At 41.8% G+C, this 22795-nt stretch overlaps 1 protein-coding gene across 6 annotated transcripts in view; it reads right to left on the bottom strand.

Annotated features, from left to right (window-relative positions):
• Positions 1–22795, bottom strand: part of SEMA6D (semaphorin 6D) — a 90384-nt gene that overhangs the window by 36051 nt on the left and 31538 nt on the right. For all 6 annotated transcript variants that reach the window (XM_032233606.1, XM_032233609.1, XM_032233611.1 and 3 more), the window contains exons 3-8: positions 6491–6668; positions 6020–6131; positions 4312–4372; positions 4125–4187; positions 3604–3705; positions 1489–1579 (exon numbers count right to left, since the gene is read on the bottom strand). In XM_032233606.1, the coding sequence (XP_032089497.1) occupies positions 1489–1579; positions 3604–3705; positions 4125–4187; positions 4312–4372; positions 6020–6131; positions 6491–6599 (538 nt within the window). In that variant the 5' untranslated portion in view covers positions 6600–6668. The remainder of the gene's footprint in view (positions 1–1488; positions 1580–3603; positions 3706–4124; positions 4188–4311; positions 4373–6019; positions 6132–6490; positions 6669–22795) is intronic.

The following is a 22795-nucleotide window of genomic DNA, read 5'->3' as shown; positions in this document are numbered from 1 at the left end:
TCCGACAACAGCTATTTATATCATTTCTACCTTTCGCTTTCTCTCCCCCCACTTCCCACGCTGCCATTATCTCAATCATGTTATATATTTATTCATATGTTTTAATTTAGAGTTGGAAGACTCTTCTTTTCTGTAAATGTGTTTTTATTTTTCCATTTTCATTTCGTACAGTCACATATATACTGTGCATAACCGGGGCCATATAATATTAAACAATAAACACAGCCATTCCTCTTGTCAACAATACCCCCCAAAATACAAACCCAATGTACCACTTCGACCCTCCATACACCCTTTCTTTCGCCCCCCTCCAACTTTCCTTCTTCCCTCCAACATTCCCCTCTACCCTACTTCCCCTCCCCCTCTATCACTCCTCTCTCCCAGTACACTCCCTCCCTTCCTTCTCACCCTCCCTCCCGTCCTCTCTCCCACTCTCTCTACCCCTCTTTCTTCTAACCCTCTACTCCTCCCTTTGGTGTATTTCTACTATCTATTAATATATTCAGCTTGTCCTATTTTTACAGTGAAATTAAAGAGCAACAGTATACAAGTGCAATCGCGTTACTATAAAATCTAACACATACTATATATCCCCCCTCCCCCCTAACACCCCACCTCCCTTCCCCCCCCCGACTTCCCAGAGCCCATACACGGTATAGGTTTTTAACAAATACAGTCTAAAATATATTAAGACAAAGAAAATATAAAAAAGAAGTTAATAACATCCCTGCATTAAACTCAGCTTCTTCATGTTGCACTAACTTTAAGCAGTTTAGATTATTCCTAATCTTAAGCATAGGCTATCTGTAATTTCTTAGTCCCGTATTTGTTTTGTATATAGTCAATCCATTTTTTCCAGTCTTGTTTGTATCTCTCATTTGAATGGTCTTTAAGATATGCCAATATTTTTAGCCATCTCGGCTAGGTTTGTGACTTTCAATGTCCACTCTTGAGTTGTAGGCAAGTCTTCCTCTTCTGAGTGCCTCGTAGGACAGAGCAACGCTTGTAGGAAATGTGAACATTTTATTATTACCTCAGAACCATTTCTCACGTAAACAGTTAATAAAAAGAGCGCAGAGCAGGGGCCTGATCAAAATCTCCGGGTGATTTACAGGAGGGTCACCTGAGCTCTGACTGCCAAGGGTTTCACAACAGGAGCAGGGAAAATGCGGTTTATTTCCCCCTCCCCCCCGCTTCATTCAGATGGCTGAAGTTAATTAAGACAGTCTGGAAAGGCCTTTTGAACAAATCTGAACTATGCGTCTTTATGGATTTCACTCTGGTTAGCAGCTCTTAGAATTGGAGTATCAAGCGAAACAAGAATGAATGAATGAAGAAGTGGCCTGCAAAATAGCTTCTAATTCCACAAAAGGTATATTAGCATTTAAAAAAAAAACAGAAGATGCAGTGATGTCACAGGCCTTTTCATTCTCCCCTTTTTTGTCTCCTCTATCAATATGGTCCATTAGAACAAAACAAGGTTCTCACCCGCAAAGAGGGCAACGTTGGTTTGCTTGGCATCAAATGGGCATCTGGCCAGACCACTAATTTCGTCACCGTCATACTCCAAGGTACTCAGCTGAAGAAGAAATATACATTTTGGGTGTTAGGTTATTTCAGCTTCCCCTGGTCTATGTAATAGGTCAACAAACTCAGGTATTCCTAATGTCAACCTTCCTCAGAGGGGTATCTTCTAGATATGTGGGACTTCAGCTTCCATAGCTTCTAACCAGCATGGTCAAAACCCAGCACTTCTGAAGAGAACCAAACTAAGAAGGCTAATCTGAAGTTTCATTGACCCTCCTAAATCTGATCACACCTCTCCTACAATGCTGAAGACATATTGCACAAGGAAGCACAAAGGGACCAGATTTTCCATCCAGAAGCCTACCATCCATGATGGATGCTTCCTTGAGGTTCAAAATTAATGAATTAGAATTACTGGGAAAGACTTACTGTATTAATATGTGTGTCTTATTGCAATCACCTTTTCAACCATCATACAAATGAAAACCTTTGGACTACATTGGCTGCTGGCTCTTATGGTCATTTGAAAGAATCTGCAAGCTGTGATGGCAGCTTATGGATGGACGAGGGGATACCAAGCCCTTCAATTCATCAGATTGCATAATGCAGAATGCATAATGCAGATACAAAATGGCAGATATGCACAACTATGTTTTGAATTCAGCAGAACTGCTTCCCCTGAATGCTATGTTAAATCAACATTTTATTACAGTGTGGTTAGAAAACTGACAACACAACAAACAGATCTAAAACCAGAACTATTCTTATTAGGTGTACTACCAGGGAAATACAATAAGAGAATCATATACTTAATGTTACATGTAATAACATATGTGTTATTATATATATAACATATATGTATGTTGTTTTTGGCAACAGTAAAAATATTGGGTTTCTGTCTGGATGGTCTCTTATGACGAGCCGATGGACAGAGAATGGAAGCAGTGAACTTCCTCCCATATTTGGGCATACCAGGAGTTGTGACTTTAAATATATAACATATATGTATATGTATGTGTATGTGTATGTGTGTGTGTGTGTGTTGCATTTGTGCTGATAAATAAATAAAGGGAGACTAGTATAACCCTAACCCTAACCCTAACCCTAACCCTAACCCTAACCCTAACCCTAACCCTATTTCAAGCTATTTAGCTCTCATCAGCTAGCCATACCCTAACTGGGAATCGAACCTGGGCTGTATTACATATTAGGCAGTTATATTAGCCACTAAGCCACAGGCTCTCCTCCTTTATCAGCTAAGCCAGGGAAATAGGTATGTATTGTGTCACAACCCCTGGTATGCCCAAATATGGGAGGGAGCATACTGCTTCCTTTTTCTGTCTATCGGCTCACTCTGGGAGCCATCCAGGCAGAAAGCCATTGGCTCACTCCCAGAGTGAGCCAATGTATGTATGTATGTATGTATGTATGTATGTATGTATGTATGTATGTATGTATACAGTAAGCAATAGTACTATCGGACTGTACGTGACTATGGATTAAAATGTATAAAATGTGAAGTGTATAGAGCATTATTGTACAACTATGAAAATAAGGTATATAACTATGATGTACAATATCATGGATTTAAAAGAGACTACAGTATGTTGTATGACTCCAAGAATAATGGTTATGAATAGGGTGTATAATACTACTATGTATATTTAAAAAGGACATGATACAGCCAGTACACTGTTGTTGCAAAACTGGAAATGTGATGTAGAATAAAGGAAAATGCACAATAAAAGCATTTTTTTTTAAAAAAAATAAAGAAATAAAGATAACTGGACAAGGATTTAGGCAGATTTAATTTCAAATGTCCAATTAGCAGTTAGCTGTAAAACTCCGTAGATGGTGAGTTGATTCACATTTCTTTTGCTAACTGGCAGGATTGTTTTGAGAACGAAGGCACTGGCCATGGAAAGAATGATGAGCACTTATGCTCCGATCCCGCCAGAGACAAAATAGGATGAGAAGGACAATGGTAAGGTTGATAAGGAACCTTTGAAGTGCATCACGATGCTCTTTGAATTTTGGCAGAGAACAATCGGGCCGGGTCTGGGCGTTGGTCCTTACCCGATAGTAACGGCACATAGGATTAAAAGCATTCGTTCCACAGACAAACACCATCTCATCGTTCCTGGGGACGAAGACTTTAATAAAATTATGGCATTCATCCTAAAAAAAGAAATTAAATTAAAAGAGGAAGAAGAGAGAATGGCTCACATCGCTATTCACTAGCAAATATTATTTTTGAACATGTGCTCAGTGAGCTGGAAATAAGGAGGGGGAAAAACAATCTGGGGCTAACAAAGCACTTACAATTTCAGTGCTAATGGAAGTTCTCTTTCTATCAATCCGACCAAGTGCAACCCATTTCTTAAGAATATTAATTTGGACTTTTCAATTTTGCTGGGAAAAAATCAGTCTGAAAAGGACTGTGCAGTGTTCCATGGGCCCCCACCTACCCTAAATCCAGATTTTTTGCAGCCATAAAGAGATCAATGAGTTAATTAGCAGTGCTAAAACAGCATCCATCATGCCCTTCGAGAAGATTTCGGTGGGTTAAAAGTATTTTGCTTAAAAGACAAACCTACTTTGTGCTTTCCTTTCATAGCACAGTTCTCTCTGTCCTGTTGCTTTGACCGCCATGTTAATTTCTGTTCAGAAAAAAAGAAAGAACAAGACAATTTTGTCATCGACCAAGAATGCTTGTTTTTTTTAAAAAAGCAAACAAACAAAACAACAAAACACAAAAGGTATTTACAGCATTTTTTTTCTAACCTTGCTTGGAACAACTTCCCCTTTTGGAATGTCATTCAAATTTACTGTATAAACTTGGTCCCTGGAAGAAGAAGAAAAAAGAAACTGTCAGAGTTTGTTGCAGAAAAATCAAATCCAGAAATCACACACTGAAAACTGATTCAGCTGGATTCATTCACTACTTTATATACATAATAACAGATGAATAAATATACAATACCAATAGTAGATTCCTTCAACCTGGTAGAAGTTACAAGCAGAACACAAGCAGGAGAGAACAGATAGTTTCATCTCAGAGTTCAGAGCAGACAGAGTAGTTTCAGTTTCGATTCTCAGCACAGACTCAGATCTGCACAGACTCAGATCTGTTTAAGCTCCCATTGTCCTGACTTAGTTGCTATGCCTATTCATTGGCTGACCTTCTTACCATGTCTCTCCCAGTCATGAATATTCTAACAGAAACATATCAGAAACTTGACGGGTGGATTGATTTTATTTACTTTATTTGCTGTCCATGTTGTAGCAAATGACTCTGGGTGGCTTCCAGCATTAAAACATTAAAAACCTAACCAATAAATACCTTTAACAGAGTAAAAAATAGAATATCTCATTCCCCAGGCCTGTTTTGAAAGCCATACTTTGACGTCGTATCAAGATCCGTTTGAACTCACATGGTCCCTCCATACCATTATTAAAAGAAGAAGCAGATACCTGTTCTTAATTAGGACTGCTCATTTTCCCCAGATCAAAGGCTAAAACAAGCCAAGTTGGGGAGACTTGGTTAAGCTTGACTTGATAATGTGCCCTATTGCAAAATCATCAACAATCATGTATGGAGTCAGAAGAAATAAGGAAGGTTAAAGAGTAATTGGCCTGTTCTGTCACAATAGAGTCTCCTCCTAGCGTGGCGTCCTTTTTCCTCTACCTGTCCTAACCGAAAACCCTATCAATTGTGGAGCCAACCAGCGGCAGGGAGCCACAGCAGAGGGATGAAAGAGCCACATGCGGCTCCATGTGACCCCTGTCCTGGGCTGTGATGCCTCTTTTTGGACTTTTAGATCATCATCAATCAGAAAATAGGCTCTAGTTTCCTTCCGGTAGATCATTTTAATCTGCTTTTGCTTCCTTCTGTCTTTATAAGCTATCTTTATACAATCTCTGCTTTCAGGAGATGCAACTCTCAGGCAGCCAAGTTGCATCTCAGCTTATTGGGAACTGAACCGCGCAACTGAGTTTATGTACCATCCAAAATCAGAAGCAGGGAAAAATCACTGTGGGTGAGAGAACTGGATAAGCCACATTTTGTGGCTTAGCGTGCTTTGAAACTGAATTAATGGTGGGCTGGCTCCCCAAATCACAAAAGCAATCCATAGGTCAGCAGAAGTATAACCTACTCTTTAGCTGCCAAGGTTCATTCTGCACAAGCTCTTGAATTGGTACAAACAATTGTTTGTTCAAATTATGTTCTTGGTGAAAAACAGGATCTGGAACTTCATGGATCACAATCAGAGTTTTTCTCCTGCCCCATAAATCACCCTTTCCTTGTCTCTTGTCTCCAAGTGCCGAGTCCTTCCTTCCTTTCCTGAAATTATCTTGTGGATTATTTTAAGACAAAGTGTATAGATGAAATGCAAAACCAGGCAGCAGATGGAGGGCGGGGGTAGTGGTGGTGGTGGGTGGAGGGGAAGTGGGGAATTTTAATTTAATCAGTGGACTGCAGGAAAATTACCTGCCGGCTATATAAAGTGTGTCTCGAATTTTCAACATCAGTTGAAAGTCCAGCTTGTGTTGGGATTCGTTGCCTGAAGGGCGTCCTCTAAATACTGGATATTGCTTGGAATCTGCAAGTAAAAATAAGTTATGCCATCAGTCAGGAGGACGGAACTGAAGAATCAATAAGCAGCATTGATTAGCTGTATATACCGGGAGCAGAAGAGCTTAAACTAAATTCTTGCGCGGAATGTCTTGAATATCAATGAATAAAAGATGGCCAGCAAGAGCCAATGAACTTAAAAAATACAAATAAAAACTTTGCACTTCCCCACCGCCTATTTGGCTGCAGCAGATAGAGAGAGTCCATTAAAGTCCACCTGAAACTTGGCGGCTGGAAGAAAGGGAGAATCGCTGTTATCTGGCGAGGGGGAAGAAGAAGCAAAGAAACAAGGCAATTTCGCAACAACTGACTTTGCTGCTCACTTACAATGGTAGTCGACCACGTTAATAGGTTCATCGTCTTCAGGAAAGCTGACAGCCCAGCATCGGGAGATCGCCAGGAACAGTGCGTAAGCCGTGAGGGGGTGAAACGTCATGGCTGCTGTGTGGAATGGATGGGGACGAGGTGGGGTGGGGGACGGAGCACAACTGGCCAAGCGATTTACCTGCAAGAGAGGGAGGAAACCAGCATTGACTTGGGGTTGATTCTCCATTCTCCAGTTCCCCTCGGCTAGCAAGCTTTGGTAAACAGTTAACAGAGTGGGAAGGGACCTTGGAGGTCATCTAACCCAACCCCCCTGCTCACGCAGGAGATCTATATAAGGGATTCGAACCGCCGAACTGCCGATCTTTCTGATCGACAAGCTCAGCGTCTTTAGCCACTGAGCAAACTGAATCAGGCTGCAATTTACATTCTCCACGCTGGCGAAGTCTGAGAAAATGATTCGGCTTGAAAGGTCCTTTTGTATTTGTCGAGAGAAAAAAAACCTGCTACATGACAGCCCCGATTAAAACTTTTCAGCGACACGGTGACATTTGCTAATTTTTTTAAAAAATTGTATGTATGTGTGCTCATTTCACAAGTAAGGTTTCTCTTCTGGAAGTAGGTGACAACTGTCAGCCTGGCTGAATCACAAGGATGCCCAAACAGAAATACGCAGCCTTGCTGACTTGGCAGGAAAGCGGCTAACGTTCGGGATTAAAATATTAATTCAAGCGCCACCTCTTTTCTTTTCTACTGGCTAATTGATGCACGGTTCTCCGTCAAGACCTTCGCCTGCAAATGAACCAGAATGCCTTCGCAAAAGGGCAGGGCACCTCAAATCCACATCAAGGTTAAGCCAATCTTTTGTGCTTTAAAGCTTTGGCAAATTGAGGAAATGTGTTTGGTTAAGATATATTTGATGTCCCAAAGCTCTAACCGCTAGGCAAACCTTTTCAGCACCGGGAGCCGAAAAGGGAGCGCACGTGCTTATCTGGGAGGCAAGGAGCTGCCCAGGGCACATGCGCATGCCCCAAAATGGACTAGTTTCCAGCGCATGTGTGTGCCTCAGCCAACTAGTCTTCCGGATTTCTGGCGCGCATGCGTGTGTGAAGATCAGCTGGCATGCTCACATAGGAAAAGGGAAGACCAGCTCTTCCAGTTTCCAGTACTGCCGCATGGAAGAAGGCCAGCTGATCATCACACGCGCATGTGCGCCAGAAACCCAGAAGAGAAACGGGCGATGCGGGGTGTGCCAGGCAACCTGGCTCTGTGAGCCTGAGGTGGCACGCATGCCATAGGTTTATCATCATGGCACTAGACTAATCTCATGAAAGCAGAATACCCAAACCCAAATGCTCTCTAAACTTGCTGAGTTTCTTGCAGATGGTTCATTACCCAAACTAGGTTAAACATCATCAATGCTAATCAACACTAGCACTGATGAAGTTCCCTAGTTGGGTAATGGAAGGCCTGCAACAAAACAACCAGAGAAACACCAAGGACCCCTCCTTTCAACCCTGAGCTACAAATATTCTCTTTTGTTGAAATGACAGTCCCTGAATTTCACCATGGAAACCCCAGTTTTGATTTACAGATTCAAATGGAATGGAATAGAATAGAACAAAAAATAAAATAAAATATGGAATAGAACAGAATAAATAGAAAATATAGAATAGAAAACATAGAATAGAATAAAAAGAAAAAAATTGAATAGAAAGAATAGAAAACATAGAACAGAATAGAAAATATAAAATAGAATAGAAAATATAGAACAGAATAGAAAATCTAGAATAGAATAGAAAATAGAATAGAATAGAAAACATAGAAAATAAAATATAGAAAACAAAACAATATAAAATATAGAATAGAATAAATAGAAAATATAGAATAGAATAGAAAATAGAATTGAATAGAATAGAAAACATTGAAAACATAGAATAGAATAAAAAGAAAAAAATTGAATAGAAAACATAGAACAGAATAGAAAATATAGAACAGAATAGAAAATAGAATAGAAAACATAGAAAATAAAATATAGAAAAGAAAATAATAGAACATATAGAATAGAATAAATAGAAAATATAGAATAGAATAGAAAATAGAATAGAATAGAATAGAAAACATTGAATAGAAAATAAAATATAGAAAAGAAAACAATAGAAAATATAGAATAGCATAACATAAATAGAAAATATAGAATAGCATAGCATAAATAGAAAATATAGAATAGCATAGAAGAGAATAGAATAAAATATAGAATATAAAAGAATGGAATAGAATAGAATAAGATAGGATAGGATAGAATAGGGTAGAGTAGAATAGAACAGAACAGAACAGAACAGAACAGACTAGGTGGAAGGGATCTTGGAGGTCTTGTAGTTCAGCCTCCTGCTCAAGCAGGAAACCTTATACCATTTCAGACAAATGACTGCTTGTTTGTTACTTGACTTGAACTCTGATCAACTTCAAGGCTATGGAAGACCAAGTTGGACTGTATATCTATGTAAGCCAAGATAGAACCCTTTCTGAGTTGTTGTTATTATTGTTACTAGTTGAGAAGTCATCTCCAACCCATGGCAACCGCATGGACAACATTCCTCCAGGCCTTCCTGTCCTCTACCATCCTCTGGAGTCCATCTAAGCTCATGCCTACTTCTTTAGCTCCTTCTATGTCTTTTGGGCCACTCCAGATGCTCTCTAACAATCCCATTTCTGGCAGATTGGTACACATGGATATATCTACTGGTCCACTCATTCCATCATTTCTGTGTTCTAAGAAAGCTTAGAGGGGGTTGGTAGAGGCCAGAGGAATTCTCACAAATAGAAATTATTTCTTTCTTCATCAAATAAATTGGCATAGCTGTCTGATTCCCACACAGATGACTGTGGGCAGCTTACAATATTTAAAAAAACCTATAACATAAAACCCATAACCCCCCCCTCAAATTATACACCAGAGTGATGCTACGTTTCCATTTGTTAAAAAGAAATTAACAGATTTTTTTTTAAAAAAATTAAGAATGGTTAAGAGTCCTGGAAAACTAATCTACTTCATCTGATAAGAGGTTTCCTTATGGCTAATTCCTAATCCTTTTAAATGAAGATTGCTGACCTTGAGCTAATCTAACAAGGAATTTATTGATTCATGTGGTCTTTCTATTTGTAACCCCATCCTGGTTAAAAAAAGAACAATAGTGGGGGGAAAGGCAATGACAATGTAAACATTAATAGCCATAAATCAGCAGTAAACATGCTTTTGAGAAGACCAAAAAAAGTTTACCAATCTTTGCCCAGTCCAGATATAGAAGATGACCAGGCTGAATCCAAAGGCAGGGGTGGGATTCAGCCGGTTCGCATCTATTTGGGAGAATCAGTTGTTAACTTTCTAAGCAGTTCAGAGAACCAGTTGTTGGAAGAAATCTCCTTTTGTTTTTCCCCACTTTACAGGGCTAATCCTGTAAGGAAGGCAGGAAGGAGACATTCTGGTGTTGTTTCTAGCCTCATCTTTATTGCCCTGCTTATAGAAACTGCCTCTCCGGTTAACCCTTATCACATTGTAACAGCTAAGACGAAGCGCTCATCGACCTGAGTGACGTTGAGGTGGCCATGCTCACATGGTCACATGACCACCAAGCCCCACCTACCCAGCTGGTCGTTAGGGCAGAGAACCGGTTGTTAAATTACTTGAATCCCACCATTGCCCGAAGGGTCAATTATGCTATCAGTTTGGAGTCCATGTGTGCACCCACAAGAGTTATAACTTCATCCCCCTTGAATTCCGTTGACTCTTATCTGCCACCAATTTCCCTTGACTCTTAGTAGCTCAGTTTCTTGTTTAGAGTTGACAGGGAATACCACTTGTACTCATTTGAACAACCTTGGTTGCTCAGTTCTTGCACCTGACACCATCTGTCCTTAACCACAAACCACAAACCGTTCTAAGTAGCACTCCAAATCAATTGCAACCCATTCCGGATGACCAAAAACCCACGACAGTTTTCATGTCATGAATGGACTGCTCATTTGAAAAATGGTTGCCTAATTGTCAATTTTTCTTGAAACCTTTCTTGAGGCCAAAAGACTGGGGCCTTTGAACTCTGGTGCTGGAGAAGACTTCTGTGAGTCTCTTGGACTGCAAGGTGATCAAACTGATCAGTCCTAGAGGAGATCAACCCTGACTGCTCTTTAGAAGGCCAGATCCTGAAGATGAATCTCAAATACTTTGGCCACCTAATGAGAAGGAAGGACTCACTGGAGGAGAGCCTCATGCTGGGAAAGATTGAGGGCAAAAGAAGAAGGGGACAGCAGAGAAGGAGGTGGCTGGACGGAGTCATCAAAGCATTAGGCATGAGCTTAAATGGACTCCAGAGGATGGTAGAGGACAAGAAGGCCTGGAGGAACGTTGTCTATGGGGTTGCGATGGGTCAGACACGACTTCACAACTAACAACAACAAATTGTCAACATATCCTTTTAAAATGATTGTTTCTAAATGATGAAAGATTGTGGAGACAGACTGAGGAAGGGATAGAGAAGGGGGGGGGAGAAAACAAGATTGATCGCTGTTAAAGAATCATATGGTCACATTATAACTTAGGATCCTTGTTATAGCAAAGAAAGAATTTGCAGTCTCTGACTTATAGCAAGTTACGAATTAGGAATTCACCCAAAATTTGAGACTTGGGATACTTGAGAAGATGCTAATGGTGTCCTTATATATTCATGCAGAACGTTTTTGAGGGAGAACAAAACTTCTTTCAACTGAGAAAGGATGATTGTTTCCAACTAATTAAGTTTCTGATCACCATCCCTATGGCCTCAGAAACTACCTCTTACATACACTTTATTTTCCTTTTGGAGCTGAGTATCAAAAAACAAACCAACCCCCCCCCCCCACCTCTGGCTTACCATCCAGTCATTGAAATGCAGGATGGGAGCAAAGTGTTATTCACTCACTAGTATAGTTTTAGCATATGCAAAGTTTCAAAATTATTGGGAGACAGTTCTCAGGTGCTCAAAAAAAACAACCAACAACCACACGCTGTGAAAGTTAGCACATTTTAGTCATTATGAAAGTGTCTGCCTATCATTTGTTCATGTGCCGTACTTCCTCCCAAATTGTTCCCTCTCAATATTTTAACAACAACTCACAGGGTGTTGGGCCAATCTGCTCCCTGGGGTCTGATAGTAATGCTAACCCAAAATATTTCGAGGGTGCAAAATTGGGGTGATGGTGATGGGGAATGGTTTAGAAAAGGGTATCTCACCCAGATTAATTTATGTCTTGAGCATGGGAAATTAGATCGGTACAGGTGAATGTAATGATAGAACAGAGCAGAGCAGAATAGAATAGAATAGAATTCTTTATTGGCCAAGTGTGATTGGACACACAAGGAATTTGTCTTTGCTTTCAGTCTAGATAAAGAAAAATAAAATAGGATACATTCATCAAGAATCATAAGACATAACACTTAGTGATAGTCATAGGTTACTGTTGTGGCCCAGCAGGTGCCGTTGGAGCTGCCACCAGACTCCGACAGCGAGGGGCCCTCTGAGTCGGCTCTGGAGGATGTAGAGGACCCCAGACAGGGTTCCGACTCTGAGCAGGGCGCAGAGAGGCTGGTTGGCCACCAGGAGGCACCTGAGCCTTGGACCAGTGGGGAGGAGACAAGGGAGAGTGAGCCGGAGGCCAGTAGTGAGTTGTTCCTGGATGCACGCCATCGAAGAGCTACTAGGCGTCAGGAACAATTATGCAATTACAGGAGGTGATTGCACTTAGCTGGTGGTCATTAGGCTCCTTTCCAGACTATAAAAAGCTACTTGTGCACACGACCCTCTTTGCAGAAGTCAACACAGGATTGAATGTCGGAGGACATTTACTGTGAGCTGGGCAGGCTGGATTGCTGCCAAGCCTTATCTGTGTTTATTGCTGCCTGAGTTTGTCTGAGTTGCTGCCAAGGTCCTTATCTGTTTGTTCTGCTTGGCTTTCAGCCACCGAGGTTTTGGAGTCTTGCTATTAAAGTACATTCCAGTTAAGCTTGTCTCAGCAGTCGTTACTGGACGGAGGAGGGGGTCAGAACAGGTTACTAATAAGCAGTCAAATTATACTAGGAAACAAATAAAACAATATAAATTGAAAGATACAAGCAACATGATTATAGTCATAAATGGGAAGAGATAGGTACTAGGAAGGAAGAGAAGAATAGTAGTAATACAGAGTAGATAATTTGACAGTGTTGTGGGGATAAGTTCTTTAGCAGAGTGATGGTATTTGGGGAAAAATAGAATGATTTATTAGGAGAAAGATTTGCATCCAGATATGAGTGCTCCATCATTGGAGGTTTTTAAGAAGAAATTGGACAAGTATTGGTCTGAAATCAGTGGTGGGTTACTACCAGTTTGCTCATGCGTGCACTTGCGTGGGTCGGACACAACTTGGCAACTAACAACAACAAATATGTCTTTTTCACTTTTTTATTTTATTTATTCTTCTTTCATTTATAATTTGTCCTGTTTTTAATTCTGTTAAATCTATTCGATAAAAACATTTCTTTAGGAAAGGACACTAAACACTTTTGTTCCTATGTGGAATTGATGCCATGCAGAAAAACTGCTACCATCTAGGTGGGGAAAAAACTATCCAGTTATTTATTAAAGGCCTGGTCTGTCTTTTTCTAGATTAGATTGTGAACCAAAGCATAGCCTGTTTCACGCTATGTAGCTAATGTCCCATTAAACTGCAATTCCTAGAATTTGCTGATGGAAGATGATGCAAAATGAATCTGCAGAAAATATAATGACCACCTATAATCAATTAACTGTCCTTTGCCAACTGAAGCTGCAATGGAAATTACTTTCAAATTTATATGCATTGGATTGTACCTCAAGGCTACCACTTAAAACATATGTCTGGGGAAGCAGTACTTAAATGAAATTGCCAATACTTTGTGTGAAATATTTGATGTTATTTGAAAAAAAAGCAAATAGTCTCTCTCTCTCTCTCTCTCTCTATCTATCTATCTATCTATCTATCTATCTATCTATCTATCTATATCTATATCTATATATATAAAGTCATATATATTTAAAGCATAAATATAACATATATATATATATATACATACATACATACATACACAGACACATACACAGACACATACACACACACACAGACTATCTATCTATCTACCTACTTACCTACCTACCTACCTATTATCTCTCTATGTATCATCTCTCTCTCTATCTATCTATCCATCCATCCAGTCTCATCCTCCATCCTTCCTTCCTTCCTTCCTTCCTTCCTTCCTTCCTTCCTTCCTTCCTTCCTATCATCTATCTATCTATCATCTACCTACCTACCTACCTACCTACCTACCTATTATCTCTCTATGTATCATCTCTCTCTCTTTATCCATCCATCCATCCATCCATCCAGTCCCATCCATCCATCCATCCATCCATCCATCCATCATCTCTTGTATCATCACTCTCTCTCTATCCATCCATCCATCCATCCATCCATCCATCCATCCATCCATCCATCCTGTCTGTCTTTCTATCTGTCTATCTATCATCATCTCTCTATGTATCATGTCTCTCTTTTTATCCATCCATCCATCCATCCATCCATCCATCCATCCATCCATCCATCCATCCATCCATCCATCCATCCTGTCTGTCTTTCTATCTGTCTATCTATCATCATCTCTCTATGTATCGTCTCTCTCTCTCTCTTAATCTATCTAACACACACACTTCTTTCAGTTACCACTCCATTCTTACACTCAGATCTACTAGTCCAATGATCAGGAATATACCACCACTAAATGGTACCTACAGACCCTCACAGATAAATAATTATTTAAAAACAATTGAAATGACAGCATCTCTCCCCAGGTATTTATTATCGCTCACTTTAGTATATGGCCCTCTCGAACTGAGTTCCACGTAAGAACTTGTGACAGGTCATAGGTCCAACTGCAGAACCCTTTGCAATTTCTGGTAATTTCCATAGCTTTCATCCCCTCAGATAGCAAGGCAAATTTAATAATAAATAAATCAAATGTAAGATGGCTCCCCATTCCAGAAGATTCTTGGGCAGCTGTTTTTTGTGCAAACTGAACAAAGAAACTGATGATTAGAAAAATTAGCTGAATTCCTGTCTGTTAACTATAAGTTTAACTAGAACAGGAGTCTGACAACCTTAAACACTCAAAGAGCCACAAATGTGCTAACCAGAAGCCCCCCATTCAATTGTGGAGCTGACCGGAAATCTGGTTCCCCCACCATAGAGTCTCCTCCTAGCATGGCGTCCTTTTTCCTCTGCTGACCAGAAGTCCAGTTCCCCCACCATAGAGTCTCCTCCTAGCATGGCGTCCTTTTTCCTTTGCTGATCAGCAGTGTAGTTCCCCCACCATAGAGTCTCCTCCTAGCGCGGTGTCCTTTTTCCTCTATCTGTCCTATCCCAAAGCCTTATCAATTGTGGAGCTGACCAGAAAACATGCCCCCTGCCATAGAGTCTCCTCCTGGTGTACCCTGCTTACCAGTGGTGGGATTCAGCTGGCTCGCACCTATTCGGGAGAACCGGTTGGTAACTTTCTAAGCAGTTGGGAGAACCGGTTGTTGGAAGAAATCTCCTTTTGTTTTTTCCCACTTTGCAGGGCTAATCCTGTAAGGAAGGCAGGAAGGAAACATTCTGGTGTTGTTTCTAGCAGCCTCTCCGGTTCACCCTTATCACATTGTCACAGCTAAGGCCAAGCGCCCATCGACCTGAGTGACCTTGAGTTGGCCATGCCCACATGGCCACATGACCACCAAGCCACGCCTACCCAGCTGGTCATTAGGGCAGAGAACCGTTTGTTAAATTATTTGAATCCCACCACTGCTGCTTACCCACCTAACCGGAAGCTCCTCTCAAAATTGTGGTGCCGACTGGCGACGGAGCCACAGCAGAAGGATGAAAGATCCACATGCGGCTCCAGAGCCACGGGTTGCTGATCCCTGAACTAGAAGGAATAAGGTCTTCTTACTCAAAAGTAGCCCTCAACTTCCTGAAGAAAACCAAGAAAATGGGATCAGTCACAAAAACCACATGCCCCATTTCTGGACCCCTTTCTATAACCGCACTAAATCCACCTTTTTTTTTTTTGCTTTATATACATTTATATATAAAGGTGGCACAGTGATTAGGGTGCAGTACTGCAGGCCACTTCAGCTGACTGTTATCTGCAGTTCAGCGGTTCTAATCTCACCGGCTCAAAGGTTGACTCAGCCTTCCATCCTTCCGAGGTGGGTGAAATGAGCACCCAGGCTGTGGGGGCGATATGCTGACTCTGTAAACCGCTTAGAGAGGGCTGAAAGCCCTATGAAGTGGTATATAAGTCTAACTGCTATTGCTATTGCTATTGATATATAAATGTATGTATGTTCTTCTTATCACAAGAACTCAGCTTTTAGTCTGCTAAGGAAAACAGAGCGAGGGCGAGATCGGATCTCGTGGAATTCAAGCGCCCAGTGGAAAAGGAAGCCCCAAAAGCTTTTTCTTTAAAAAATATATATATATGTTTGTAACAGACGTTGGAAAACTTTCCCTCATCTCAGCTGTCCTAGATAAGAGCCGATTATGTTTGGGAAATCAAGGCTACCGTTCTAAGGTTGCGTTCATCCCAGTCCCTAATTGATGCCTGTGGCAGCTTGCTCTGGTGAAGTCATGATGGAATTAGCTCCGATAGGGGAGAGACAACTTGGCAATGAAAAGTGTGAGGGAGTTTTCAGGCATTAGAAGCTGACCTGGAAAAGATGCTTTCCCTAACTGTTAATGATGCTGCTGCAGTTCAGGCCTACCGGTCCAGAACTGATGGGCTAGCCTCATTGCCAAGATTGATGAACAAGAAACAATTCCTGGCACTTCTCCTCTGCTCTCTCTCATCCTGACAGCCTCCCATGATGCAGTGTCTAACATCAGACTGCTAATGAATAAAGGTAAACAAAGCAGAATGAATAAACTCCAGTGAGAAGAAGCAAAATGATCTGTACGGTACAGCTCGGTGCAAGAGGACGATATTTTGCAACTGCTTTCTCAACAGTCTAGGGAGATTCTCAATCATCCAGGTCATGGTTGTCCCAAAGATGCTTTTCATAAGGCGACTGGACTTCCTTAGGTTCCCCCCTCCCCGCCCCCCGCGCTACAAAAAGTTTGCTTTCTCATCTAAAAAGCTTCTTCAGTTCTGAAAGTTCAGTCAGAACATCTGGGAAGAGAAGTGAAATGTTTTCAAGGGGAAAAAAAAAATCCAAGAAAGGCCAATTGTCTTTTGGAAAGCACCTTTGCTATCCCTCCAAAAAAGAAAGGAAAGGGAAGGAAGGAAGGGAAGAAAGAAAGAAAAAAGAAAGGAAGGAAGAAAGGGAAGAAAGAAAGAAAAGAAAGAAGAAAGAAACAAAAGGAAGAAAGGAAAAGAGGAAAGGAAAGGAAGAAAGGAAAGGAAGAAAGGAAGGAAGGAAGAAAGAAAGAAAAGGAAAGAAGGGAAGAAAGAAAGAAAGAAAGAAAGAAAGGGAAAGAAAAAAGAAAAGAAAGGAAAGGAAGGAAAAAAAGAAAAAAGAAGGAAGAAAGAAAGGGAAGAAAAAAGAAAAGAAGGAAGAAAGAAACTAAAGGAAGGAAGGAAAGGGAGAAAGGAAAGGAAGAAAGAAAGAAAAAGGGAAAAAAGAAAGGAAGGAATGGAAGAAAAAAAGAAAAAAGGAAGGAAGGAAGAAAGAAAGAAAGGGAAGAAAAAGAAAAGAAGGAAGAAAGAAACTAAAGGAAGGAAGGAAAGGAAGAAAGGAAGAAAGAAAGAAAAGGAAAGAAGGGAAGAGAGAAAGAAAGGAAAGGAAAGAAAAATGAAAGGAAAGGAAAGAAGGAAGGAAGAAAGAAAAAAGAAAAAGGAAGGAAGGGAAGAAAGAAAGAAAGGAAATGAAAAAGAAAAGAAAGGAAAGGAAGACAAGAAGAAAGAAAGAAAACTCTCAAAAAAGATTTTAGACATGGAACAATGGAACCTCGAACTTATGAGGGTCCATAGACACTTATTTCAACCTGCTTCTAAAGAGAACCCAGATCCATCAAGACCATCTATGGTACCCGATCCAAGGAACAAAATTTCCCTAGGCAAAATGTTGAAGGAGCAGCATGTCTCTGGAAGACTCAAAACTCCTAGATTTGGTGCTTTTCTGAAGGGTTGGGGAAAGGTGGTTTGAGTCGTGAAAGCTGCCAGCAAATTACAAATAATATTTGTCTCCGAGCTGCTGGCAGCCAAGAGCTGACCTTAAGAGCTACATCCAGCCTAACCCTCATTAAAGATAAAACCCGTTGCAGAAGTCAACATTTCGGGAGAAGGTGAAAGCGGTGTTTGTTTCCTTCTGTGATCTCTAGCTATCTCTTTCACAGAATGCCCATCTTCGCCTCCTTCTCCCTTCCAAAGTATCCAGAGCTGTCCCTCGGAAAAAGGAGGCACCATTTGCCTTATGCAAGATAAACATTTTTAATTGGAGCCAGGTTAGGCCTTGAAACATCTCTCCCGATGAAACAAGAAATCTTTTTTTTTGGTTGTGTAATATTTTCACTGAAGTATTAGGGCAGACGGAAAGAAAATGCACGAAGAGGTTTTATCCAGGTTAGGCTATCTGATCTGTTCATTCATCCTTTCACTGGATGTAAGTAGTTCAGGGGAAACTGGGTACCAGAGAGCATCCATCAACACAAAACACACAGGCAGAGATTTCTGAGTGCACGGAGCGGAAAAAGAGTCCTTTCTCAAGACAATACGAGCCCTTTAGAACTTTTACATTTCCTTACGATCAAAGTCTCTTAGTGGTTTTGAACTTCTGGCAGCCAATTATTCCAGGTATTTTCACACCTGCCGCCCATGAGCTCATGGGGATGTGGTCTGTAGGAGTCTCAGGATGATTAGTGGAAATGCACTTCTCCAAGGTGCAAGCCAAGGTACATCTATATCAGAGGTGATATTCTGGCAGCAGTGGATGCTCCGCTCACCTGCCCACACATCATCACGGATGCTCTGTGCATGTGCAGAAGGTTCTGGGCATGCGCAGAACAGTGGTGGGTTTCAAAAATTGTTCAAACCTACTCTGTGGGTGTGGCCTCCTTTGTGGGAGTGGCTTGCCACCCATGTGACCGGATGGGAGTGGCTTGCCGCCCATGTGACCGGATATGAAGATGCCGACGACACTTGTCAGAACCACCTTAAATTACCTCACACACAGCACTGGCATGCATGAGAATATGATGTAAACTTGTTTTTTAAAAGGCATCTTTGGTTTGCGTTAAAACAACTTCAACACACGCAATGTTCTGATTGCACCACAAACGCAGCAGTCATCCTTACCTTTCACAGAGGCACTGAGTTTTATAAATAGGAGCATGATAGTGTAGAATAATCATATCCAAGGACCAGGGGTGGGTTTCAAAATGTACGTTTATTTCACCACTAGTCTGCAAGGTCTAGAAATCCTTGCATTCCTCACCACCAGAGGTGGGTTCCTACCAGTTCGCATCAGTTCGGTAGAACTGGTTCGTCAAATCTACCGAACCGGTTAGAAGAGGTTCCACCAGAAAGCAGGCCACACCTACAGAAGAGGTTCCAAAATTTTTTGAAACCTATCACTGACACACACACAGACAGACAGACTCACACAGAGAGAGAAAGAGAAAGAAAGGAAGAAATAAAGAAAGAAAAAAAAGAAAGAAAAAGTGAGAGATGAAAGAAAAAAAAGGAAAAAGGGACAGACAGATAAAAGGAAGGAGAGAGAGAGAGAGAGAGAGAGAGAGAAAGAAAGAAAACACATGGCCGGCAAGCCACTCCCACCAGATCACATGGCCAGCAAGCCACTCCCACAAAGGAGGCCACACCCACAGAGTAGGTTTGAAATTTTTTTGAAACCCACCACTGCTCACCACCCAGTCAGAGCTGAAGAAGCTTCTTGGATGAGAAGCGAACTGTCTCCAACGAAAAACCAGAAAGCTCAGTGACCTCTTGAAAAAAAGCACCCTTGGGACCGCCATGACCAGGATGACCGAGAATCTCCATAGACATCCCATCCTCTATTTCTAGATCGTGAATCAAAGGTCCAGGCAGACGTCCCCTTCGTCACCAATTGTTCAGTGCTGTGGAAACTTTGAACAGCCGCTGAACAACTGGTCGTAAATCAAAGACTGCGGATAGCAATACAAATTTTATCTCTGTATCCAAATATAGCCACTCACAACGAGAATATATCTGTACAAACAATCACCGCACTGGAGACAGGAAGGGCATCCGGCCAGTAAACGCTCAGCTCTATTCAGTTGTCCAAGACTCCATCCCGCAAGGGATTATGGGGTCTTTAAAAGATGATTCACATATAACCACTGGAAGAAATCATACCCTGGTCTAGAAGTATAGCAACAGCATTTAGACTTATGTTCCACTTCACAGTGCTTTGCAGCCCTCTCCAAGAGATTTACAGTTTACAGAGGTTTACAGAGGTTTACAGAGGTTTACAGAGGTTTACAAAGGTTTAGCATATTGCCCCCAACAATTAGGGTCATCATTTTACCAACCTTGGAAGGCTGAGTCAACCGTCAGCAGCTCAGGATCGAACTCCTGGTAGTGAAGAGAGTCAACTATGAATAAGGTAAAGGTAAAGGTTCCCCTCGCACATGCGTGCTAGTCGTTTCCGACTCTAGGGGACAGTGTTCATCTCAGTTTCAAATCCAAAGAGCCAGCGCTGTCCGAAGACGTCTCCATGGTCATGTGGCTGGCATGACTAAATGCCAAAGGTACATGGAACGCTGTTACCTTCCCACCAAAGGTGGTTCCTGTTTTTCTACTTGCATTTTTTACATGCTTTCGAACTGCTAGGCTGGCAGAATAAGACTTGGGACAAGTAACAGAAACTCACTCCATTACATGGCACTAGGGATTCGAACCGCTGACCTTTCTGATTGACAAGCTCGGTGTCTTAGCATGCTGACAATAATTTGACGGTACATTGCCTGCCTCTTCTTCCTTTCCTTCTTCTGTACGGTACCATCTGCGCTCTACCAGTATTTCATTCCCGTTTCGCAAGACCAGTTATTTTTGTTTTATGGCAAAAGATGGTTTGCAAGACCACTGCAGTTTCCTTCGCCAACACAATCAAACGTGCATTAACGCAGCGCCTTTATTTGAAGAAACCGACTAACACAAACTACAGTAAATGTAGTCAAAATTCAAATGAACAGATGCTTTCATCTCCCGAAATTTGCTGCATGGCGATAAGAAAACAGGACTATGAGTTCCAGACATGCTTAGCTCCATGTCACGGGGGTAATTAAACATTAAAAAGCGGTAGGTTGGAAGTTCGCAATCGCCTTATGGCGATTGTTTCCGAGGAAAAGTGTCAGATCTTGACATTGGAACAAAGCAAAGAAGTAGGAAAAAAAAAGCTGTGTTTGCAACAGCGAGGAAGAATTGGTGCTTGTTGTAAATAAAACATAGAAAATGAGCTATTTATCCACAGTGGCTTATTTAGAATACCACTAGGTCAATCAACGAGAAAAGCATCTGATACCATTAGCGCTGTGGCTGCCGTGATTACTGCCAATCAGAATTGGAGCACAGCAAGGCTTTCTTTGAGTTATGAAGACTAAATCTATAGAGTCCCACCCTCCTTTTTGTCCTTGATAGGTAACTGGAGGAAGAAAAAAAAAAAAGGAATCTTGGATGGGCTTCAAGAAACTCTAACTCTTCTTCTTCTCTTGGCTGTTCGCTGTGAGATGGAGACAATGAACCAGCGCAATTTCCATGTACAGAAGCCAACGAGGCTGGCAGGCTATTATTACTGCCACACTGACAATGAATCGGTTTCTTCCACTACACCATAGAGAAGCAGGGGGGGGGGATGTGAACCGACACTGCCAAGGTTAGCGAGGGCATTATTGTGCACACTGAAACTTCCTATGGAGTTTCTCAGCCATCCGGGTCACGGTTGTCCCAGAAAATGCTTTTTCAAAGGGCAACTGGACTCCTCTGTTTTGAAGAGGTTTCACTTCTCATCCAAGAAGCTTCTGCAGTTCTGACTGAATGGTGGAGCAATGGAAGGATATACAATTCCTCGCAGTCCTCTGGTCGTTAGTACTCTCTTTGAGAGTTGTTTGAGGCCACTTGAGGGTTTATCTGTGTCGTTAGGGTCACTGAATCAGAGTGCAAATCGGTGTGGAACAGGGGCGGGCTGCTACGGTTTGCCCTGGGTTTGCCCCTAGTTAATGTTACGGCCAGTTTGGAGAACCTCCAAATTCCATACCTGGCTGGCTCTGGAGAACCAGTAGCGGAGGTTTTGAGTAGTTCGGAGAACCGGTAAATACCACCTCTGACTGGCCCCGCCCTGTCTATTCTCTGCCTGCCAGGTTCCAGCTGATTGGGAGGGAATGGGGAATTTGCAGTAAGCTTCCTCTGGAGTGGGGAGGGAAGGGAGATTTTACAGTATCCTTCCCCTGCCACGCCCACCAATCCATGCCATGCCCACCAATCCACAGCCATATAACCGGTAGTAAAAAATGTTTGAATCCCACCACTGGATTGGAGAGCTATTGTATTTTTGCCCATTGGTAGGACCAAGGAAAAATCCAACACAATTAGAGAAGAGGACTACAGAGTCCTCGCAAAGCCAAAAACTTTATATCTTTCTCTCTCTTTAGTCAGAAAGTTAAAAACTTTGTATCTTTCGTTCTCTACCTCCTTCTCTGTCTGTCTGTCTGTCTGTCTCTCTGTGTGTGTGTCTCTCTCTCTTCCTCTCTCTCTGTCTCTCCCTCTCCCCCTCTCCCTCTCTCTCTCTCTGTGTCTCTCTCTTCCTCTCTCTGTCTCTCTCTCTCGCTTCCTCTCTCTGTCTCTCTGTCTCTCTGTCTCTCTCTCTCTCCCCCATCTCTCTGTCTCTGTCTCTCTCCCTCTCTGTGTGTGTGTGTGTCTCTCTCTTCCTCTCTCTCTCCCTCTCCCTCTCTCTGTCTCTGTCTCTCTCTCTCTGTCTCTCTCTCTCTCGCTGTCTCTCTCTCTCCCCCCTCTCTCTGTCTGTCTCTCTCTCTCCCTCTCTCTCTCTGTCTCTGTCTCTTTTACTGAGGTTATAGCATCCAATGAATTAACATATAAGCATCCCTTCATCCCTGCCGTCCAGGGGTGCATTTCGCGTATCAACGGACACATTTAATTAGTCGGTGTTTCAATTATAACACAGCATAATCAGGACTCCCTTTTTATTTTTATAGCAAATATCGACAACTCCAAAAAGGAAGGTGGGGAAGAAAAAAAAA

This window comes from Thamnophis elegans, chromosome 16, assembly GCF_009769535.1.
Source record: "Thamnophis elegans isolate rThaEle1 chromosome 16, rThaEle1.pri, whole genome shotgun sequence".
Taxonomy (NCBI): domain Eukaryota; kingdom Metazoa; phylum Chordata; class Lepidosauria; order Squamata; family Colubridae; genus Thamnophis; species Thamnophis elegans.
Note: the sequence above shows the minus strand (reverse complement) of the source record. Positions and strands in the feature narration are given on the sequence as shown.